The sequence below is a fragment of the Opisthocomus hoazin genome, chromosome 9, assembly GCF_030867145.1.
Source record: "Opisthocomus hoazin isolate bOpiHoa1 chromosome 9, bOpiHoa1.hap1, whole genome shotgun sequence".
Taxonomy (NCBI): domain Eukaryota; kingdom Metazoa; phylum Chordata; class Aves; order Opisthocomiformes; family Opisthocomidae; genus Opisthocomus; species Opisthocomus hoazin.
This window is the reverse complement of record NC_134422.1, coordinates 38,074,090-38,091,553: the sequence shown is the minus strand read 5'-3', so window position 1 is coordinate 38,091,553 and position 17,464 is coordinate 38,074,090. Positions and strand designations below refer to the sequence as shown.

General features: G+C 56.7%; 1 protein-coding gene across 1 annotated transcript; it reads right to left on the bottom strand.

The window, feature by feature from the left end:
- Positions 1-182: 182 nt before the first annotated feature.
- On the bottom strand, positions 183-16,207 carry ITGB2 (integrin subunit beta 2). The gene is made up of 16 exons (XM_009944871.2): positions 16,079-16,207; positions 8,546-8,612; positions 6,955-7,043; positions 6,476-6,659; positions 6,117-6,287; positions 5,643-5,884; positions 5,155-5,310; positions 4,872-4,967; positions 4,643-4,732; positions 4,208-4,348; positions 3,756-3,940; positions 2,725-2,969; positions 2,247-2,466; positions 1,914-2,119; positions 1,657-1,823; positions 183-1,373 (listed from the first exon to the last, which is right to left on the bottom strand). Exons 2-16 carry the CDS (start codon positions 8,607-8,609, stop codon positions 1,308-1,310), a joined length of 2,322 nt encoding a protein of 773 aa, XP_009943173.2. The 5' UTR covers positions 8,610-8,612; positions 16,079-16,207; the 3' UTR covers positions 183-1,307.
- Between the last annotated feature and the right edge of the window lie 1,257 nt (positions 16,208-17,464).

Here is a 17,464-nt window from a genome sequence, read left to right as displayed (position 1 = left end):
ACAATTTGTTTCTCTGGCCAGCATCTTTCCCAGGCACTGTACCTATGGGAGGTGCTGGCAGCAAGGACAGGATTTTCTGTAGTTTCTCCGATGAATGCTTCAGCTACTGCCCTTGCACCAGCTTCTTAGCAGGACAGATGTATTTACTTTATATATTATTTTTTATTAACATTAAACCTCTTCAGAGAGCAAACGAAGATGTGACATAAAACAGCTGTGCACGAATTATTCCCAAACTTAAAGCAAATGTGGAACTGTACCGCTATTTCGCAGGAATGACCCCACAAGGTAAGAGCAATTAGCTGCTGAGCGTGGTTTGGAAAAGTGCTGAGCTGGAGATGCTCCGGGTACTGCAATGTCTTTTGCAGGCCTGGCCCTTGGCACGTCTGACGCGCTCACAGAGCAGGGAAAAGACGTCGCCCCAGGGGTGGTGGAAGAAGCTGTGGCCGAGCTCTGAGCTGCAGACAATGTTCCATGTGCTTGGTACCAACATTTCATAGTTCAAACAGTTGCTCCTTGGCTTCCTTGTCGTGCAAAGGGCTCAAGGCCTGGCGGAGCTAAACCAAGCTTGCAAAAGCCCAGGTAGAACCTTGCCCGAGGTAGGTCTGAGAGGGGACCGACACCAGGGAGAAGCTGATGATCTGGAAAAAAAGATTCAGTGCTTGTTCCCTGGTTGCTCCTCACCTCCGGATACAGGTGCTCACTAGCCCTTAGGGCCCACCACCTCACTGCAACCTCCAGAGCAGACTGCCAGCCTGGAGGACCCTCCACGTCCAACCCAGCAGTGAGCGCTTTAGAAACTAGAGCAAACGTGGCGCTGGAGACCAGCGTAGCAGAGGCACAGAGCAGTCCGGCGGCAGATCCTCCTAGAGCAGAAGGGAAATGGAAGCTTTGAAATCCCAGCTCCAAATCGAAGCTGGAAGGCACTCTGTGCACTCAGGTGGTTTGGGGGCTTGGTGTCCAGGACTCCTGCCAGAAGCCAAAGTTAGCATCAAGAGCCAAGACAGCTGGTAACCGGTACAGGAGCCGTTGCGTGTGCCCGCTGGTGAGATCTGCAGTCCCATCCACGGCGAAGCGGTGTCTGTTCCCTTCTCCCAGCTCTGCTAACGCAACCATCGAGCGCTGTGCCAGGAGACAGGTGTGGTGCAGCCCCTTGACCGGCACCTGACAGACCGGTGGCGTCTTGGAAGAAGGGAAAAAAACAACAGGACAAAGAAGAGGAGGTGGGAGACTTAGTCTGAGATTTCTTTAGCTTGGCGTTTCCTTATTTAACGGTGGGTCCTAGCGCTGCTGGGCGTTTCTCCGCTTCATTCCCCGTCAAACCTGGGGTTCACGACCGTGGTGGTGGCACTCTTGAAGAGGGGGTTATCAGCCTGGAAGGAGAGAGATGAGAGGCCCGCGTTGTTGTGCCATATCGGACTTTCAGCGGAGCATTACCCACCCCTCCCAGCCTCAACAGTGCAGGCAGCGTTGGCAGAAAGAGCCCACAGGCTGCTTTAGCCTCCCCGCAAAACCCTGCTGGGCTGCGAAACCATCTGGTGGGGAGTGCTCAGGTCTGCCACGGCTGCCTCTGGAGAGGGTGTCCCCTCCACCTGTCCCCACCACATGTCCATGAGCGTCCCAGCACACCCCGCCGCCGCAGATGGGCTCTCTTACGTCGTTCCACTTGGCCTTGGATTTCTCCTTCTCGAACCGGCGGTATTCCCGGCGATCGAACAGCTCCGTCAAGAGCCGCCAGATTAGCAGGAGCACCAGGCCGATGAGAGCCACGCCGGCAACGGTGCCTCCCACGATCAGCGCGATGTTGGGAGGCTCTGGGCACTCTACAGAACAGACAGACAGCGTCCGGCTGCAGCCCCCGGGAAGGCGGTGAGGCTGCGGGCACAGGGGCATGAGGAGCGGGGCTGGGGTACCTTTTTTAGGATCAACGATGATGGTGTACGTCTCATTGCCGTCCTCCTGGACCATGCGGAAGGAGATCCAGCAGTTTTGGGAGTCCTTCTCCCTGCACTGCTTGCCCACCTCTGTTGACTTCTCGGCCACCTGGATGTTGGGGCAGGCCTGGGAGCAGTTCTTCTCGAAGGGGCCGCTGAAGAAGAACTTGCACTCCACGCAGGAGCTGCAAAACAGGCGGCCACAGCTCACCTCTGCAGGAGCAGAGGCCCTCTCACCTGGCTTTGGCTGCGGCTGGGCTCTGCCCCAGGATGCCCACCACCCCCCGTGCCATCTCCGCGTGCGTCACTCACACGTATCTGCCGCAGGGCGAGGGGCAGCCGGGGCAGTCCTCGCAGAAGGGGGGCTGGTATCCCCCGAAGCACTGGCAGCGGTTGCAGTGGCAGGTCCCGCGGTGGCTGCACTCGTTGCCACGGATGTTCAAGCAGCCTTCTGTCGACTTCTTGCACTGGCAGGCGCTGCCCTGGTAGCTGGGCGTGCACTTGCACTCCCCGCAGTCACATCTCCCGCGATCTGTGGGAGAAGACCTTTCAGACCAGGATCCTACAGAAAGCCAGGCTGCCTTCCCTCTGCCCGCACTTGGAGAGCATCACCCACACCGGGCTCTCCATGCCACTCTCCATGGGATCGCCAAGGAGGTCCTGTAGGTTGGTGTGGTCAGACCCAGGACCCCCAAACCCACCCACTTGCGTTTTGGCAGGGAAAGGCAGCATCTCCCTGGGGACTGAATCTTTCTAGACAGGCGGAGAACCCATCATGCAGATGCGTCACCTTTGCCGCCGCAGGGAGAGCCGTTGTGAAACTCGCAGTTCATGTTGTCGCACTCGCAGAAGGTGCCGTAGATCTGCTTGTCGGGCACGTCGCTGGCGTGGCAGATGCACTGCCCGCACACGCAGTCCCCCAGCCCTGAGCAGATGACCGAGCTGTTGTCCTTCCGGCAGCTGCCCTCCAGCTCCTTGCTGGTCTTGCCTTTGGTTTCGCACTCGCAGTTCTTCCCTATGTAGCCCGAATCGCAGCTGCCGTCAAAGAAGAGGAGCAAGCCTGGGTCAGCGGCCACCAGCAACACCATGGGGCACGTGTGGGGTCCAGACCTCAGCCAAGCAGAGCAAATCTGGGACAGCCTCGCCAAACCTAACCACAGCGTGTTGGTGCTAACTCCGTGCTGGAGGAAACCTCAGAAACGCTGCTCTCCCTGCTGGTCATATTTATAACACCAAACGGTTGCCCGGAAATTATTGTTATATTTATAATTTCCAAACCCTTGCCAAGCAGAACTGAGTGTTTCCTGAGGAAACCCAGTCTTTTCCTCTCCCTGTCACCGAGGGGCCATGAAGCCATAACTACACTTAAAGACCTGCGTGAACTACAACCCCGAAGTGAGATTTTGAGAGACTTCTACAGAAATCTGTGTCTGCTCGATGGGTGGGTTGGTGGATGGTTCGATAGTTGGATGGATGGGTGGATAGTTGGATGGATGGACGGGTGGGTGGATGCCATGAGGAAAGCGACAGACACTCCACCAATGGAAGAGAGAGCTCATTGTGTCCCCTGCCTCCATGAACGCAAACCGCCTCTCTGAATCAGAAAATTGGTGCAAAGCTGCAGAGCCAGGCCGTGACTGACCACCACATGTACACCCCTCCACAGAGCCCTCACCCGGCCCCACGTTCTCCAGGCACAGAGGCGCTTGGAGGAACCAAGTGCACCACACAGCTGCCCTCGGCTTGGCCCAGCAGCCCTCTCCCAGCAGCTCCACAGCTCTGGCAGCATTTGAAATAGTGTTTTGGGTGGACAGCACGTACCTGCAGATCCCACAGACGACGCTGCCTTTCCCACTGCAGGCAGTTGGGTCAGGCTGCTCATTGCAGTTGCAGTCACAGTTGCTGTCCAGGTGGACAGTCAGGGTGTCTGTGAAGCCCAGTGGCCGGATGGTGAAGGACTGGCTTTTGATGCACTCCTTGGCCGTGACCTTCACTTTGAAGGTGACCTAGAAAGTTCAGAGTGAGAAAAGGAAGAGACAGAGGCCATCAGGAAGCTTCAGCAGTTGGAGGTGGTATCAGCCCCAGGCTGAGCACATGCACAGGCAGCGCAACGGAGGATTCCCCCATCACGCAGCGTTTTGGACACTCTTGGCATTAAATTCATGTAAACAGAAAGCCTGGAACAACAGCTGGGTTCCTACCGTTAAACAGGATGGGCATCAGGAACTTTGGGAGCTGTGGGGCATTTCCAGCATGGCACAGGGGAAACGTACCTCATCGTTGATCTTGACGTTGTCGCACTGCCCTCTCACTTCATCCGAGACCATCTGGTCGTTACCGCACATGGAGTCATATTTGACATCCAGGACATCTGGCAGGGTGGAGTGGTCCAGGATGATCCGTGAGGAGAGGTTCTGTGGGGAAAGTGCCATCAGCCCGAGAGGAGACCAAAGGTGTGGGGTTGCAGGTCAGGGCTTCCCTCCAGCCCAGGGGATGGGGTCTCAGCTGCCTGGGATGGTTCTGGAAAGGCAGGTGATAGCATTGGAGAGGCGGGAACCTCTTGCTTGCAGTGGGCAGAGGGACTCGGCATGTCCTGTCCTTAAAGCCCTTGTCCCAGCTGCTCTCTGATGGTGAGGACACACAATGGGAACCTTTCCCTGCTCTGAGCCCTGCAAGACAGGCGAAAGACAGCCTTCTCCAGCACTTACGTTGTAGGCCTCCTGGATGAGTTCAATGATGTTGCTGGAGTCCTCGTTCAGCTCTCCCACCGCTGACTTTGGGATCATCTCACTGAGTTTCTGCCAACAGAGGGCAAAGAGGTGAGTGGTCCTCTCTGTTTCACAGCAAGTGGGGGGCAGCGGCAGGAGGACACGCAAAGCTGTTTCTGTCCTCCTGGGGAGGGACGGGAGGCACCTGGACCATCTGAAGTCTGCTTACCTTGTAAACATCCACCACCTTACTGGTGACAGCAAAAATGGGCTGAATGTTGTTTTCAGCAAGTTTCTGGACCAGCTGGCCGACAGACGGGTAGTCCTAGGTGGGGAAAGGGACACCATGCTCAGCATGATCTCCTCCACCAGAAGAAAGGTGGACAGTTTGAGTTTCATGGCCCAAATTATAGTGATTATGGTGACTCTGTGGTCTCAGCAGCAGGCTTTTTACGTGACTGTTTCTTCTGCCTGACGGAGCAGAGCCGCTGAAAAGCCCCCCAGGTACTTACAAACTCATTGCTCTTTTTGTACATGTTGTCCTCCAAGTGGCACTGGCCGTCATTGGGGGTCAGGATGGCCCCAAGCTTGCCATCGCCGGCGAAGTGGAAGCCGTCATCGGTAGCAAACACCAGCAAGCGGGTCACGTTGCGCCAGCCGATCAAGTCCTGCAAGTGGCATGGAGACCTGTCCCTGAGGGGGGCTGGGAGGAAGGTGCCAGCAGGCACAGTACGGCCCTTGCCAAAGCACGGCAAATCTCGTGTCGGCCACGGTGCGGGGCAGGGGACACGGAGGAGGTGGGTTACAGGAGATCAGGGTCAGGAGGCTGGGGTAAGACGCTCTCTTGTACCCGCCCCGAGTAAGCTGGCTGCTGCCGAATCAGGGCTTACACAGGATGGGCTTCCAGAGCCCACCTGGTCAGAGCCACCTCCTGAGGGACGGTGTGTGAGCGTGGGTCGCAGCCCTCACCCCTGCCCACAGCTGCCGGCAGCGGACTCACCCCGCACACTGCTGCCTGCATCATGGCATCCAGCCCCCCCTCTGGGGCATCCAGGTTGCCCGAGATGAACTGCTTCCCCACTTCGCTCTCGAACAGCTTGGCGTTGTCGGTCAGCGAGAGGATGTGCTTGAAGGCGAATGGAGGCTGGCACTGATTGTCTCTGTTGGGGCAGGGGTTCTGTAGCTTCTCAGGGTGTGTGTTGACGAAGGGCAGCACCGTCTTGTCCACGAAGGAGCCAAACCCTAGGGCATCCAGGACCACAGCGTCAGGGGCAGACAGGGACCAGCAAGCATCCCCGTGGCACAGGGCATGGACGGTCTGCTGGCCCCCGTCCCCATGTCCCTTGCCTCAGCGCACTCTCCAGCCCGGCAGAGGACAGGTCACGCTGCCCGCTGCCTGCATCCCGCTCCAGCCCCCCGGCTCTTCCCGGCAGCAAAGAGCTGTGCCGGGGTCCCATGGTGGAGACAGGCTCACCTATGCGGCGAGAAGGGGTGGTGCTCTCCAGCGCCCTGAGCAGCTCCCCTCCCAGCTTCTTCACCTTCTCCAGGTCATCCAACATGGAGTAGGAGAGGTCCATGAGGTAGTAGAGATCAATGGGGTACCCCAGGGCGCGGCGAAACTTCACCTCGAACACAGCGGGCTGGCCTGCAGGACGGGGACGCTGGGATCAGCTGCCGTGCTGTGGCTCACATCTCGTCCCATTGCCCACCCACCACTGGGATCCTCCTCTCTTTCAGCAGAAAAGAGGAGGAAATGCGGCTGCGACGGGCTGTCGCGTCCCGCTGAGCCTGGGGGCAAGCGGAAAGGTGTCCGGAACGCCAGGCAGACCATACCTATCCTCAGTTTCAGGTGCACCTCCTGGGGAGTCAGCTGTATGTCATTGCTTAAGGGACTGTCCTGTGTCTTTGTGATGTTGTTGACTGGAAACTCAATCTCGTTGTCCGGGCATCCCTTCTGCTGCAGCTCCTGGATGGTGTCGCAGCGGATGGAGTCTGGCTCACCGGCTTTGGCGAAACTCTGCGCATTGCAACATCAGCAGGAAAATATCAGAGGAGCAGCAGGTGAATGGGCTTGTTACAAGACGACCCAGCCCCCAGACCAGGTCTCCAGGGTATTTATGAAGAAGGGGAGGTTGAAGGGTCCTGGTCTGTCAGATCCCTCCTGGCCCCATCCACCATGTAGGACACGAAACACTCCCACGACACCGTTTTCCCCCTCCACCACAGGCAAAGCCGGGCAGGCAGGGTGAGGACCCCGCCGCCTGTTAGCTGATCCCTGGGGGCTGACAGTGTGAGACCCTACGTGGACCTACCGGCTTCTTGCACCAGGCGCAGCCGGGACCGGACTGGATGCAGTCCTTGCACGTCCCCACCTTGATCTTGGGGCACTCCATGGCAAAGGCTGAAACGGAGAGAAGACAGGGTCGGCATGGGGGCTGTCGTGGAATGAGGGGTTAGGTCGCTTAAAGAATCACCGTCAAAGGTGTTTGTAAGAAATTGATTTTTACTAGGAATTTATAAAATGTAATCTAACAAAGTTCAATGGCAAGGTTCACTCTATTATTAAATTAATAGAATACAAAATCGAGGTAGGACTGAGATGGAATGATTTATACAGAGAATGAAGAAATATGTAAGGGGTAAGGGAGACCCTCCCGCTGAGTCACAAGGTTTGGAGTGGACCCCCCCTTGCTTTCTAAACCCCTTCTCGGAGAGGAGCCTCAGTGTGGCTGGATCCAGGCTCAGCCTCGGGTCACAGCAGTTTGTGTCCAAAGGAGATGTCTAGCAGCAATTTACGGTTTGTTCACAGTTAAAGAGAGAGAATCACAGGAATTTAGCAGTAATTAAACATTCATTAGTAAAGTGAGTAAACAGGGTTTACTACAACCACAAGAGTAGAACATTGTGATTCAGATTGATTCACACACCCACATGCACACAGGCAGTACGCACAGATAAAAGCACCCATTAAAAATTCCCCTCGAGTTCAGTGAAATACTCGCTTCAAACGATTTCTCAGTGGGTGAAGGCTGAGCCTCAAGGAGTGAGGGATCCCTGTGGCTCAGCCCAGGTTCTGTCAGCGATGGTAGCTACCAGTACAACAGTCCGAGGGCTCTGCGAGGCGTCCCACTCCGAGGGAGATGCTGGGCACAGCCCGCTGCGGGCCAGGAGAGCTCAAAGGGCCTCGCCTGGTACCGCTGCTCATAGGGTCACGAGATGGTTGACTTTAGGCATCAGTAGATTTCCATCACCACAATCCAGGTCGGCAATTACTGGAGTTCTCAAAAAATTCTAGGAATGCTGCTACCGCTCCACCCGAGTTATGACCCAGGTAAGGTGTGTGCTGAGGCTGTCAGGGGACGACTGACTATCCTCGCTCTCCTTGCCCACCTTGGCCAGGCAACTGGAGCTCCAGGTGCGGTCAGTGCTGCTCCCCACCTTAGCCACGCAGGAGTTCCCAGTACGGTCAAGGGACGCTTAACTGCTAAACTCATGGCATGAAAGCCAAGACTTGATGGAACTCCTGAGATCGTAAAGCAGCTCAGGGGAGTGGGGGGAAGGATGCACCACCACAGGGGCACTCGGGCGGAGGCCAGTCTGCAGCGGCGGCAGCCACGGCGTGCTCTGACACCCACCACCAAGCACCCATGCTGTCCTGAGACCAACCTGCCTACAAACCCCACACCGAGGGCCCTGCCAGGGTCCTCGCCTGCCTCGCTGTCCCTCAGCAGGGCTGGCTCAGGTTAACTCCAGATCCTGGGAAACGCGGGAGCTGGCCCTCGCACGCCTCTCGGTGCCATGTTCCCGCCGCTGCTGGGCAGCACACGGGTTTCCCCACCATTTCACTGCCCATGTAAGGTGCCAGGGGGAACTCGGCGGCAAGGAAGGGCAGGTCGGGCTCACCTGTCATCACCAGCAGCAGCACCCAGGTCACCGCCGGCAGTCGGAGGCAGCAGTCACGCGACATTTTCTGCAAGGCAAAAAGCATCCCTGTGACCGCCCGGCGTACGGCAGCTGCAGGCAAGGGAGCCCTCGAACCCTACAGAAAGCGGCTGCAGGGGACGGTGGCTCCAGGGGGACGTGCCCATCCCACAGCCGTCCCGCTGTGGGCAGAGCCCGGGAGTCGGGCAGCCGGGGCCAGGGCAGCCACCCGGGGTGTGTGGGGTGACTCAGGACGGGTGCTGGCATGCTCTCACAAAAATCAGTTGGTTTCCAGCAAACGCAGCTTTTGGACTAAATGTGGAAGTCAGCAGAGTGGGAACTTGCACCGCAGGGCTACGCATTCGGGGGAACTGCTGCAAAGCTCGACGTGGTGTTTGCTCAGGCTCTTTGACATACGTGATTATGTCTACGTAACATTGGAAAATCTCAAGCACTGCACTTAGCTTTGGCTAGATGTGAGTTCTTTCACCTTCTCTGTCGAGCTATAGTTGTATGGGAATTGGAATAAAAAATTAACAAAAGGACCATTTCTACTAATTAGCTAGCAAGGCATGCTAGATGCATATGAAGTCTGTCACTACTTGCTTTACATTTAACTGATTCATCAAGGAGATGAAGCATTTCACGTAGTGAATTAACAGAAGCTTTCCTGTTGAGGGTTTCCAACGAGCAAGGGTTTCCAACGTCACGGCACGGGTGACCGGCGTCCTAGGAGAGCCGCAGTCCCGTCTCCGAGGGCAGCGGAGAGGCTGGCTCTCATTGCATGGTGAGGTCCAGCCTGCCGGTGTGGCAACCACCCGGCTGGCTCTTGCACAACGTGCGGGGTGAGGAGGAAGGACGGGGTGCTGGAGTCAGACCCACATGGGGTGGGGGGCCAGGACACGATGGCATGGGTGGGGGCTCTGACCCCAGGGCTGCACATTTCTCACCAGTGTGTGGGGAAGGACTCCCAGCACATCGTCCAAACCCCACGAGCACTTGCTATCCTCAGCTGATTTCAGAGCATGGCAGAGACCTTGCTCTTCACATGCACGCTCTCACAGAGCTTGCTCTAGCTGCTCACACTACTCACTGCTTGCCCCAAAGAACATCTCCTGATCCCGGCACTTTATGCCATCCATAAAGTCGGTGAAATCGCTCTCAGGGAGGGATTTTTCAGTGTTCTTCCCGTGGTGCCAATGAGATCACGTTCATTCACTACCAGATGATCTTTAAGGTCTCTTCCAACCCTTACCATTCTCTGATTCTATGATCAATGCCATCACTTCTCGTAACGCCTTCCCTCCAGCATGGCCCAGCACCAAAACCCAACAGAGTCACGGCCTTGCAACACGGATGCACAAGAGGAAGTGAGAAAAGAGGAATTTGTTAAAAGAGGAAAAAGGAATATGAAAGCACAAAGGAACAACAAACATTACCCTTTTTAGCAATATTAGACACGGCATCACGAAAGCAGGTCATTGGTTTTGAAACAGCTCTGATGCTGCCCTGAGCAAGAAAACAACACTCCCTGGCTCCCGCCAACTTCACAAAGTGCCCTCACTCCGTCCTGTGAACCTGCCGAACTAACAGCCCGCAGTCAAATGGTAACGAGAAAACAAGAGAAACCTTCAAAAGGCCCTGAGGCCAGGTTAGTAGGTAGGGCTGCTCAGATCCGCTTCTGAGACACTGGGATTTCCTTTCTTAGCCTGTCAGCCTCTGCAAGATACCAGACAAGCCATGGGTGACCCAGGTCAGCCTTGAAAGAAGGTCTGGTCTCCTCTGGAGAGCAGAAAGATGATCTGCGTAGGTCGATGGGTGTCATTTCACCGACATTTGCACAGTGAGGTTTGGTGCCGAGCTGTATTACAGACTTGGAGATATGGCAGGACTGCTAAGGCTGGTTGCCACCGTTGTTTACGGCAGGAGTCATCTGGATGTGAAGGTCTGCAGCCTCGGGAACCCCACCCTGCCCTGGAGCCAGCCTCCCTGGCAGAGCTCCAGCAGCCTTGCCACCGTACTGCTGCATGGGCAACAAGAGGACCCTCTGTGGTCACCCAGTCAAACCCTCATAGTGACGTGGCCCAGGAGCTTACTCTGCCATGTCCGGCCTAAGACCATCCTGTGGTGCATGGACAGAGGCCTTCTTCATAAAGATGTCCTCCACAAGTCCAACTCCACCACCACAGTCCACAGAATCACACAGAATCACAGAATGGTAGGGGTTGGAAGGGACCTCTGTGGATCATCTGGTCCAACCCCCCTGCCAAAGCACGGTCACCTACAGCAGGCTGCACAGGACCACGTCCACGTGGGTTTTGAATATCTCCAGAGAAGGAGATTCTACAACCTCCCTGGGCAGCCTGTTCCAGTGCTCCGTCACCCTCAGAGTGAAGAAGTTTTTCGTCACCTTCAGACGGAACTTCCTCTGCTTCAATTTGTGCCCATTGCCCCTTGTCCTGTTGCTGGGCACCACCGAAGAGAGTCTGGTCCCGTCCTCTTGAGAATGCAAGTTCCCACCATCTCTGAAAAATCTTGCCTTTCGAAGTTCAGTATTTTTTAAGCTGTGGTGTCAGAGCAGATCACTAGCTCCACAAACACCCTTACAACAAAACCCAGCCCTGACCAAAACGTGCTGCCAGTACTTCCAGACAAGTCAACACTTCATTACAGCTCATTTCTGACCATCTACCGCACACATACCAGCTCACCACTTTCCCCTCAAAATCTATCAGCCCGGGTCCCACCTTGGTAAGTTTTTAAGGGCACCATTTATCATCACAGCTGCAGCGTCCCAGCCTGCATGATCCACATTGGCCGTTGGCTCCAAATTCTGCCAGCACTGTTTGGGCTTGCAGACAAGAAGTAAAAACTCTTAAAGTATAAAAAAAGGTCTTAACAGTAAAAGCTCTTAGCAAGGCAGGGGGGACAGTAGATCTCTGTTGGACCCTCCTGGGTGCACCTCGCTGGGACATGACTTTGATCACTCATTTGGGCTGTGGTGCCCTGTGCCAGAGATGTCCCCAGTGACTCGTGCCAGCCAACTTGAGAGGTCCTCCAAGAGCAACATCACACTCCAAGGCGCAGCTGGCTCCTGCATGACCACATTTGCTGTACTCTTAGCTGTACTCATGCTCTTCATTTGTTATTGACCACTGCTTGCATCTGCTTTGCCACACGTGTCTAGCTAATTAGTAGTGCCCTGAGGATGCTGAAATCAGTGTGAGATCATATTTCTGCAATCCTCCCCCCCTGAAAAACGGGGCCAGGGAAACAGGCTCTCGCCCAGCAAGAGCTGCTGCTGCTGGCAGGAGGGAAGAGCCGCTCCCGCCCTCGTTTCCTGTAGCACTCAGCTGATCGACACCCCAAATGTGCTTAATTAGGCTCCAGCTCTTCTACAAACTAGAACTTCCCACACAGGCTGTGGGGACCAAACTCACGGGCTCTGTGAGCTCCTGCCATCCCACCCACCCAATGTTTCCGTGTGTTTAATTCCTGCTGCCATGCCAAGGCATGGGACAGCGATGGGGTGGACCAAGACTCTGTGAGCTGCTCCTCCTTGCTGGAGGTTAGAGGTTCCTGCTTACAGGCTCATCCCATAAAATAGAGCAGATTTCCAATTAAAACTGGATTAAAAAAAAAGCTCCCAAACCCTATAAATAAAGTGGGAACCTCAACACATGCCCAGCTCTGGCTGAAATTGAGGTTTGTAGTGCACGGTTATGATAGAATCAGAGAATGGTTTGGGTTGGAAGGGACCTTGTAGATCATCTCGTTCCAACCCCCTGCCGTGGGCAGTGACCCTTCCACCAGCCCAGGGTGCTCAGAGCCCCGTCCAACCTGGCCTTGAGCACTGCCAGGGAGGGGGCAGCCACAGCTTCTCTGGGCAACCTGTGCCAGGGCCTCACCACCCTGCAAAGAATTTCTTCCTTATCTCTAATCTCAATCATCTCCCCTCTTTCAGTTTGAAGCCACAACCCCTTGTCCTATCACTCCATGCTCTCATAAAAAGTCCCTCTCCAGCTCTCTCACAGGCTCCTCCAGGCACTGGAAGGCTGCTCTAAGGTCTCCCCGCAGCCTTCTCTTCTCCAGGCTGAACAGCCCCAGCTCTCCCAGCCTTTCCTCACAGCAGAGGGGTTCCAGCCCTCGGATCACTGCTGGGGCCTCTTCTGGCCCTGCTCCAACAGCTCCAGGTCTGTCCTGTGCTGAGGGCTCCAGAGCTGGATGCAGGACTCCCCGGTGGGGTCTCATCAGAGTGGAGCAGAGGGACAGAATCCCCTCCCTCGCCCTGGTGCCCATGCTGCTGGGGATGCAGCCCAGGGTACCATTGGCCTGTGGGGCTGTGAGCACACATTGCTGGGTCATGTTCAGGTTCCTGCCAACCAGCATCCCCAAGTCCTTCTCCTCAGGGCTGCTCTCAATCCACTCTCTGCCCAGCCTGGATTTGTCCTTGGGATTGCCCAAGGGTTCATTTGATGGGCTGGGTTTGGACGCCTTTCTAATCACCAGAGTAATTTCTTTCCTCAGTTGCAAGAATGTAAAGCACACCCTGATAGCAGCAGAAAGCAGCAGAAGAAAGCTCACCACTTCTTTTCCCCTGCTGTGGAGGGAAATTATTCACTGGTATGTGGGTGGGTGAGAGTAGGGTGACTTTCAAAGTGAACAAAGGGCGCTTCTGCTTTTGTCTGCCTCCTTACAGTGCTCAGGGGAGGGGAAAGCGGTCTGACTGCATTAGCAGGGCGCAGACATGGGCCTCAGCATGGACCTCTCCAACCCCCTTGGCGATCCCTTTGACTTGCACTGTGACTGCCAGTCCTGGGTGCTCTTCTCCTAGGTGAGTTCTGCCTGGGATGATTTTTTTTCCTCTTTTTCACAAATTAAAGCAAGCAGAGGGATGCACGCAGTCCATCCTCCTGCCCTGCTGCGAGGGAGCAGAACTGCAGGGCTTGGCAACCGCCGTCATCCCAGGGTGGGGAGCGGGGTGCGGAGATCGAGCGCCCTGGCTAGGGGCAGGACGCGTTGACAGCAGGGCCAGGGCCGCGTGGTGGCACCGGGGGGACAAGGCTGCACCCCAGGATCAGGGTCTTCCTTGGCCCTGAGCTCGGATCTCCTCGACGCGTGTCTCGGATGGCGCCGGACCGGGGCTCTGCTTCACCAGGGGCCCTCTCCAGCAGCCACCAGGGTATTCCATCCGTGGAGCATCTCCCGCTTGCTGTCTGGCACGGCTCAGGCCGGCCAACGTGCAGCACGGAGGAGCGAGTTGGGATTTATAAACAGGGCTCAAGGGGAAGTGTTGACGCTAGTGGTGATCTCGTTGCTATAAATAAAATCGGTGTTCAACAGCAGTAAACACGTGTTTTCTTGCAAAACAGGCGGACGCGCTCTGGTGCCCGGTATCCCGGGAGGATTCCTGGGGTCTCTGCACCACCCGCCTGCAACGCTGAGGTGCCACCAGGGTCAGTGCTTGTGTCCCGGTGCCGCTGGGCGCTTCCCCCACGCTCCCAAGCATCCCCAGAGCCACGTCACCATCACGCTGGGACAGAGACACCGGGTACCGCACCCAGCAGAGATGCTCCTTTCTCCCCCCGACTCTGGGCGGCCCCAGCCCCTGGGTGCGGGTGATAAATGAGCGGAGCAGGGTGCAGCAGGGATGGGAGAGTGGATGTCATTTGGCTCGTGGCCTTCTCTTCCACCGCCTCGTTGTGCGATGCAGGTAGTTTCCATCAAGGCAGATGGTCGTATGCAGGGCTGTCCACTGGCTGAGACACCTTCTGTGCAGGGTATCGCACTCCGTGTGTGTGTGTGCACGTGTTTATATACATATTTTAATACTATATCTAAATTACAGCAAAAATTAAAATATATATAAATAAAAAGATATAAAAGTATTTTTAGACATCTATATACATATAAAAAATAGATATATTCCTATGTTCTGCTATAGGAAATAGGTATATATTTTACATATATATTTCCTCCCAGCAGCCTCCAGTGCCTGCAGGGGACGGGTGTGTGGGCTGAGCACTCTCCCGTGTGCGCCAAGCGCCTGGCCTGTGCTGTCCCTCGGCTCTGAGTGCCGAGGTCCCTGGGTGCCCGGGGGACCCCCACCCTGTTCTGGGAGACCAGAGGTTTGTACTGCTGGGTCTCCCCGGGTCAGAGCCCTGCTTGGGTGGGATGGGGTTGCCCTGTCGTGGCCTCGGTAGTCTGGGATTTTTAAAAACAGAGAAGCCATTTCTTGTGTCTGACCTCCAGTGGGCATCACCCCTTGGCCGATCCCCGTGGGGACGCAGTGGCAGCTGCTGGGTTTGCAGAGACGCAGGACGGCGTGTCCTCTGGAGCTGGCAGAGCTCGTGCTTCACGGAGCAACAGAGGGATCCCCCACCACCACCAGCCCTACGGTGACTTCAGTCTTTCTCTGAGAAAATAAATCACCCTGCACCACGCTCCCCGGCACGCTGAGATCGCTTGCGACTGAAACAGCACCAGGACGGAGGACAGAAAAAGCGCAAAACCACGGCGCGAAGCAGGATGTGACAGCCGTGACGCGGAGCGCGCCACTTAAAGCCTTCCCACACCTTGCAGAAGCCGCGTACCGGGTGTCGGTGCCGGCCGCAGGGCACGACGCCTCTGCGAGGCTTCACACGTTTGCTTTTCCCCTGCCTGACAGGCTGCGAGCTAGGGCCGCGGCGCTGGAAAAAAGCAGCGAAAGCAGGTGCCAGGCTGCTATCCCTGACCCCTGGGGTGTGCCCCGTGTTTCGCCTGCATCTGAGAGCCACGGAGATTTCGGGAAGGACCTGCTGTCCCCAGGGTTAGCCTGCCCGCGGGCTCTGCTGCCTTCCCTGCTGCTGCCAGGCGTTTTCAGTGGCCCTCAGCAGAGTATTTGATGCGTACGGCACGCAGAGAGGCGGAGGAGAAGAGCAAGGGTCTCACTGCCCTCTCCCACCTCTTCTCCCAGTCCCACGGGGGTGCAGGGTCTCCAGGAAGGTCCCTGAACCAGCACCACGCCGAGCCCCCCAGGCAGCCGTCCCCGCCACGCCACCGCACCCGTTCCCTCTTCCCCTCCGAGCTGCCGCGTCCCCTGTTTGTGGGTGCTGGTAGGGGACCCGCCGGGCAGGTGAGGGGTCCTGGGCACACTGCTGGCACCGCTCTCCCCAGTGCCACGTGTGAGGAGGGTGTGGGGGGGAGCAGGGAGGTGAGGAAGGGGCTGTGTGGGGTCTGACACCCGCCCCCCCCAAAACACCTGCAGTCCCAAGCTTAATCCTCCCTCCAAAAGCCAACCCATTACAGACCAGGCAAGCTCCCTCTGCAAAGGCTGTGCAGACTGACTGCCGCACTGTGCCACGGGTGGCAGGGACACCACGCCGAGCTCCCTGAAGGCCATCTAAAAATTCCAATTGGGAATTATCAAACAAATTCACTGGGAACACCAGAGCTATGAAACCGCTTTGTCGCCCGGCTGCCGCCCCCCACAGAAAAGAGGAACAGACGTCAAGAAAATGGAGGTGCTGTACTCGCCTCGCATCAAGCCGTCTCCTCCGTCCCGTGCTTGGGCTGGGATGAGGATGGTCTCAGCTTCTCGAGCTTGGCTGGGCGAAGCGGCTGGGCATCGGGTGCTTTGCGACGCACCCCGACCCTTCCTGCCTACTTCCGTCTCGCAGCCGGCTGGGGCAGAAAGGAGGAAGTCGGAGGGGTGGCTGCGGGAGGGCGTGTTCCCCCCCACCCCCCCAAACCCCAGCCAGCCCCACTCACCCTGGCCAAAGCCCTGCCGAAGTGTCCTGCCCTGCAAGGCTGGGGCTGGTCTCCTCTCCAAGCCACCCCGGGGGGTTCACAGCCCTCCCGCTGCACCCTGGCAAGGGACCCAACCCAAAACCTGCCCTTTTTGCCCCACACTTGACCTTTCACAGCATCGCTGGGGGCCAGCCCGTTCCTCCAGCGGACAAATAAAGCTGGTGGTGGAGGAAACCAGTTCCTTTGGGAGCTACCAGCAGCCCCTGGGCGTGGAGAAGATGAGGAGCTGGCTCCCCTCAGACTCTGGGTTGGGATCTGAAATTTTCTTGCCGGGGCTCCCTGCCGGCGTAGCAATGCCAGTGTCGTTCTCACGGTGGCACAGCTCAGGGCTGTGCCGGGTTTTTTCAAGCAGCCTCCGAATTTTGTCGTGCGGGTTGCATTAACTCCTCCCAACGCACCCGCGACAGTATTTCCCTGAGCAGAGAGGAACTGGCTCCTGGCAACTATCTCTTCAACTCTTCAGTGTACTAAAGTTTTTTCAAAAAAACCACAAGCTGTCTAGAAAATGTACAGGACCGTAGATTTTTGATAAAGGTAATTAATGTAGAAGATTCTGTTCATTGCTTTGTAGGTTCTCCATCCAGCACGCTAACGCTGAGTGACCGCGACGCGTTACAAGGCACGGATGCCGCTCACCTGCTGCCGTCTTCCAGTTACGGAGCTGGGTTTATTTTTGTGGCGCGGTGCTCGCAGCCAATTTCCGAGCCCTGACGGACGCTCCACGCGCTAAGTGTTTTTATCAAAGAAGGCAGCAGAGCTCTGGGCCGGCTTCACCGCGTCCGGGCGCTGGGCGTAGCTGGAGAGCGTGGTAGCACTGCTTGAGGGTGGATGGGAGCAGCTATCGCCCAGCTGGTGTGGGATACGGCGGGGATGGAGCCCGAGGACGAGCCTGCTTGAAGCTCGGGTGCCCACCCCAGCCCGGGCGGCTGGAGTGGGTGGGCCGGGGCGGATGAAGCTGGGAAAGCTGGTGAGGCTTCTTGCCAGTGTTGCCGGCTGCAGATCTGGGGGAAGGAAGTGTGCTCGAGTGAGATGAGCTGTCATAAGTTTTCCTTTTGTGTTGCACAAGGCCCTCACCGCGCTGCTCTCTTCTCTTCCATTTTTCCATTGGGTTTG

What these genes read in the sequence shown, in the direction of transcription:
- ITGB2 (XM_009944871.2), bottom strand. Translation starts at nt 8,609, where the DNA reads ATGTCGCGTGACTGCTGCCTCCGACTGCCGGCGGTGACCTGGGTGCTG. An exon ending in GCACCTGAAACTGAGGATAG is followed by an intron (nt 6,288 to 6,475) that starts GTATGGTCTGCC and finishes CCCGTCCTGCAG; the next exon opens with GCCAGCCCGCTGTGTTCGAG. An exon ending in CCAAGGCCAAGTGGAACGAC is followed by an intron (nt 1,374 to 1,656) that starts GTAAGAGAGCCC and finishes CTCTCCTTCCAG; the next exon opens with GCTGATAACCCCCTCTTCAA.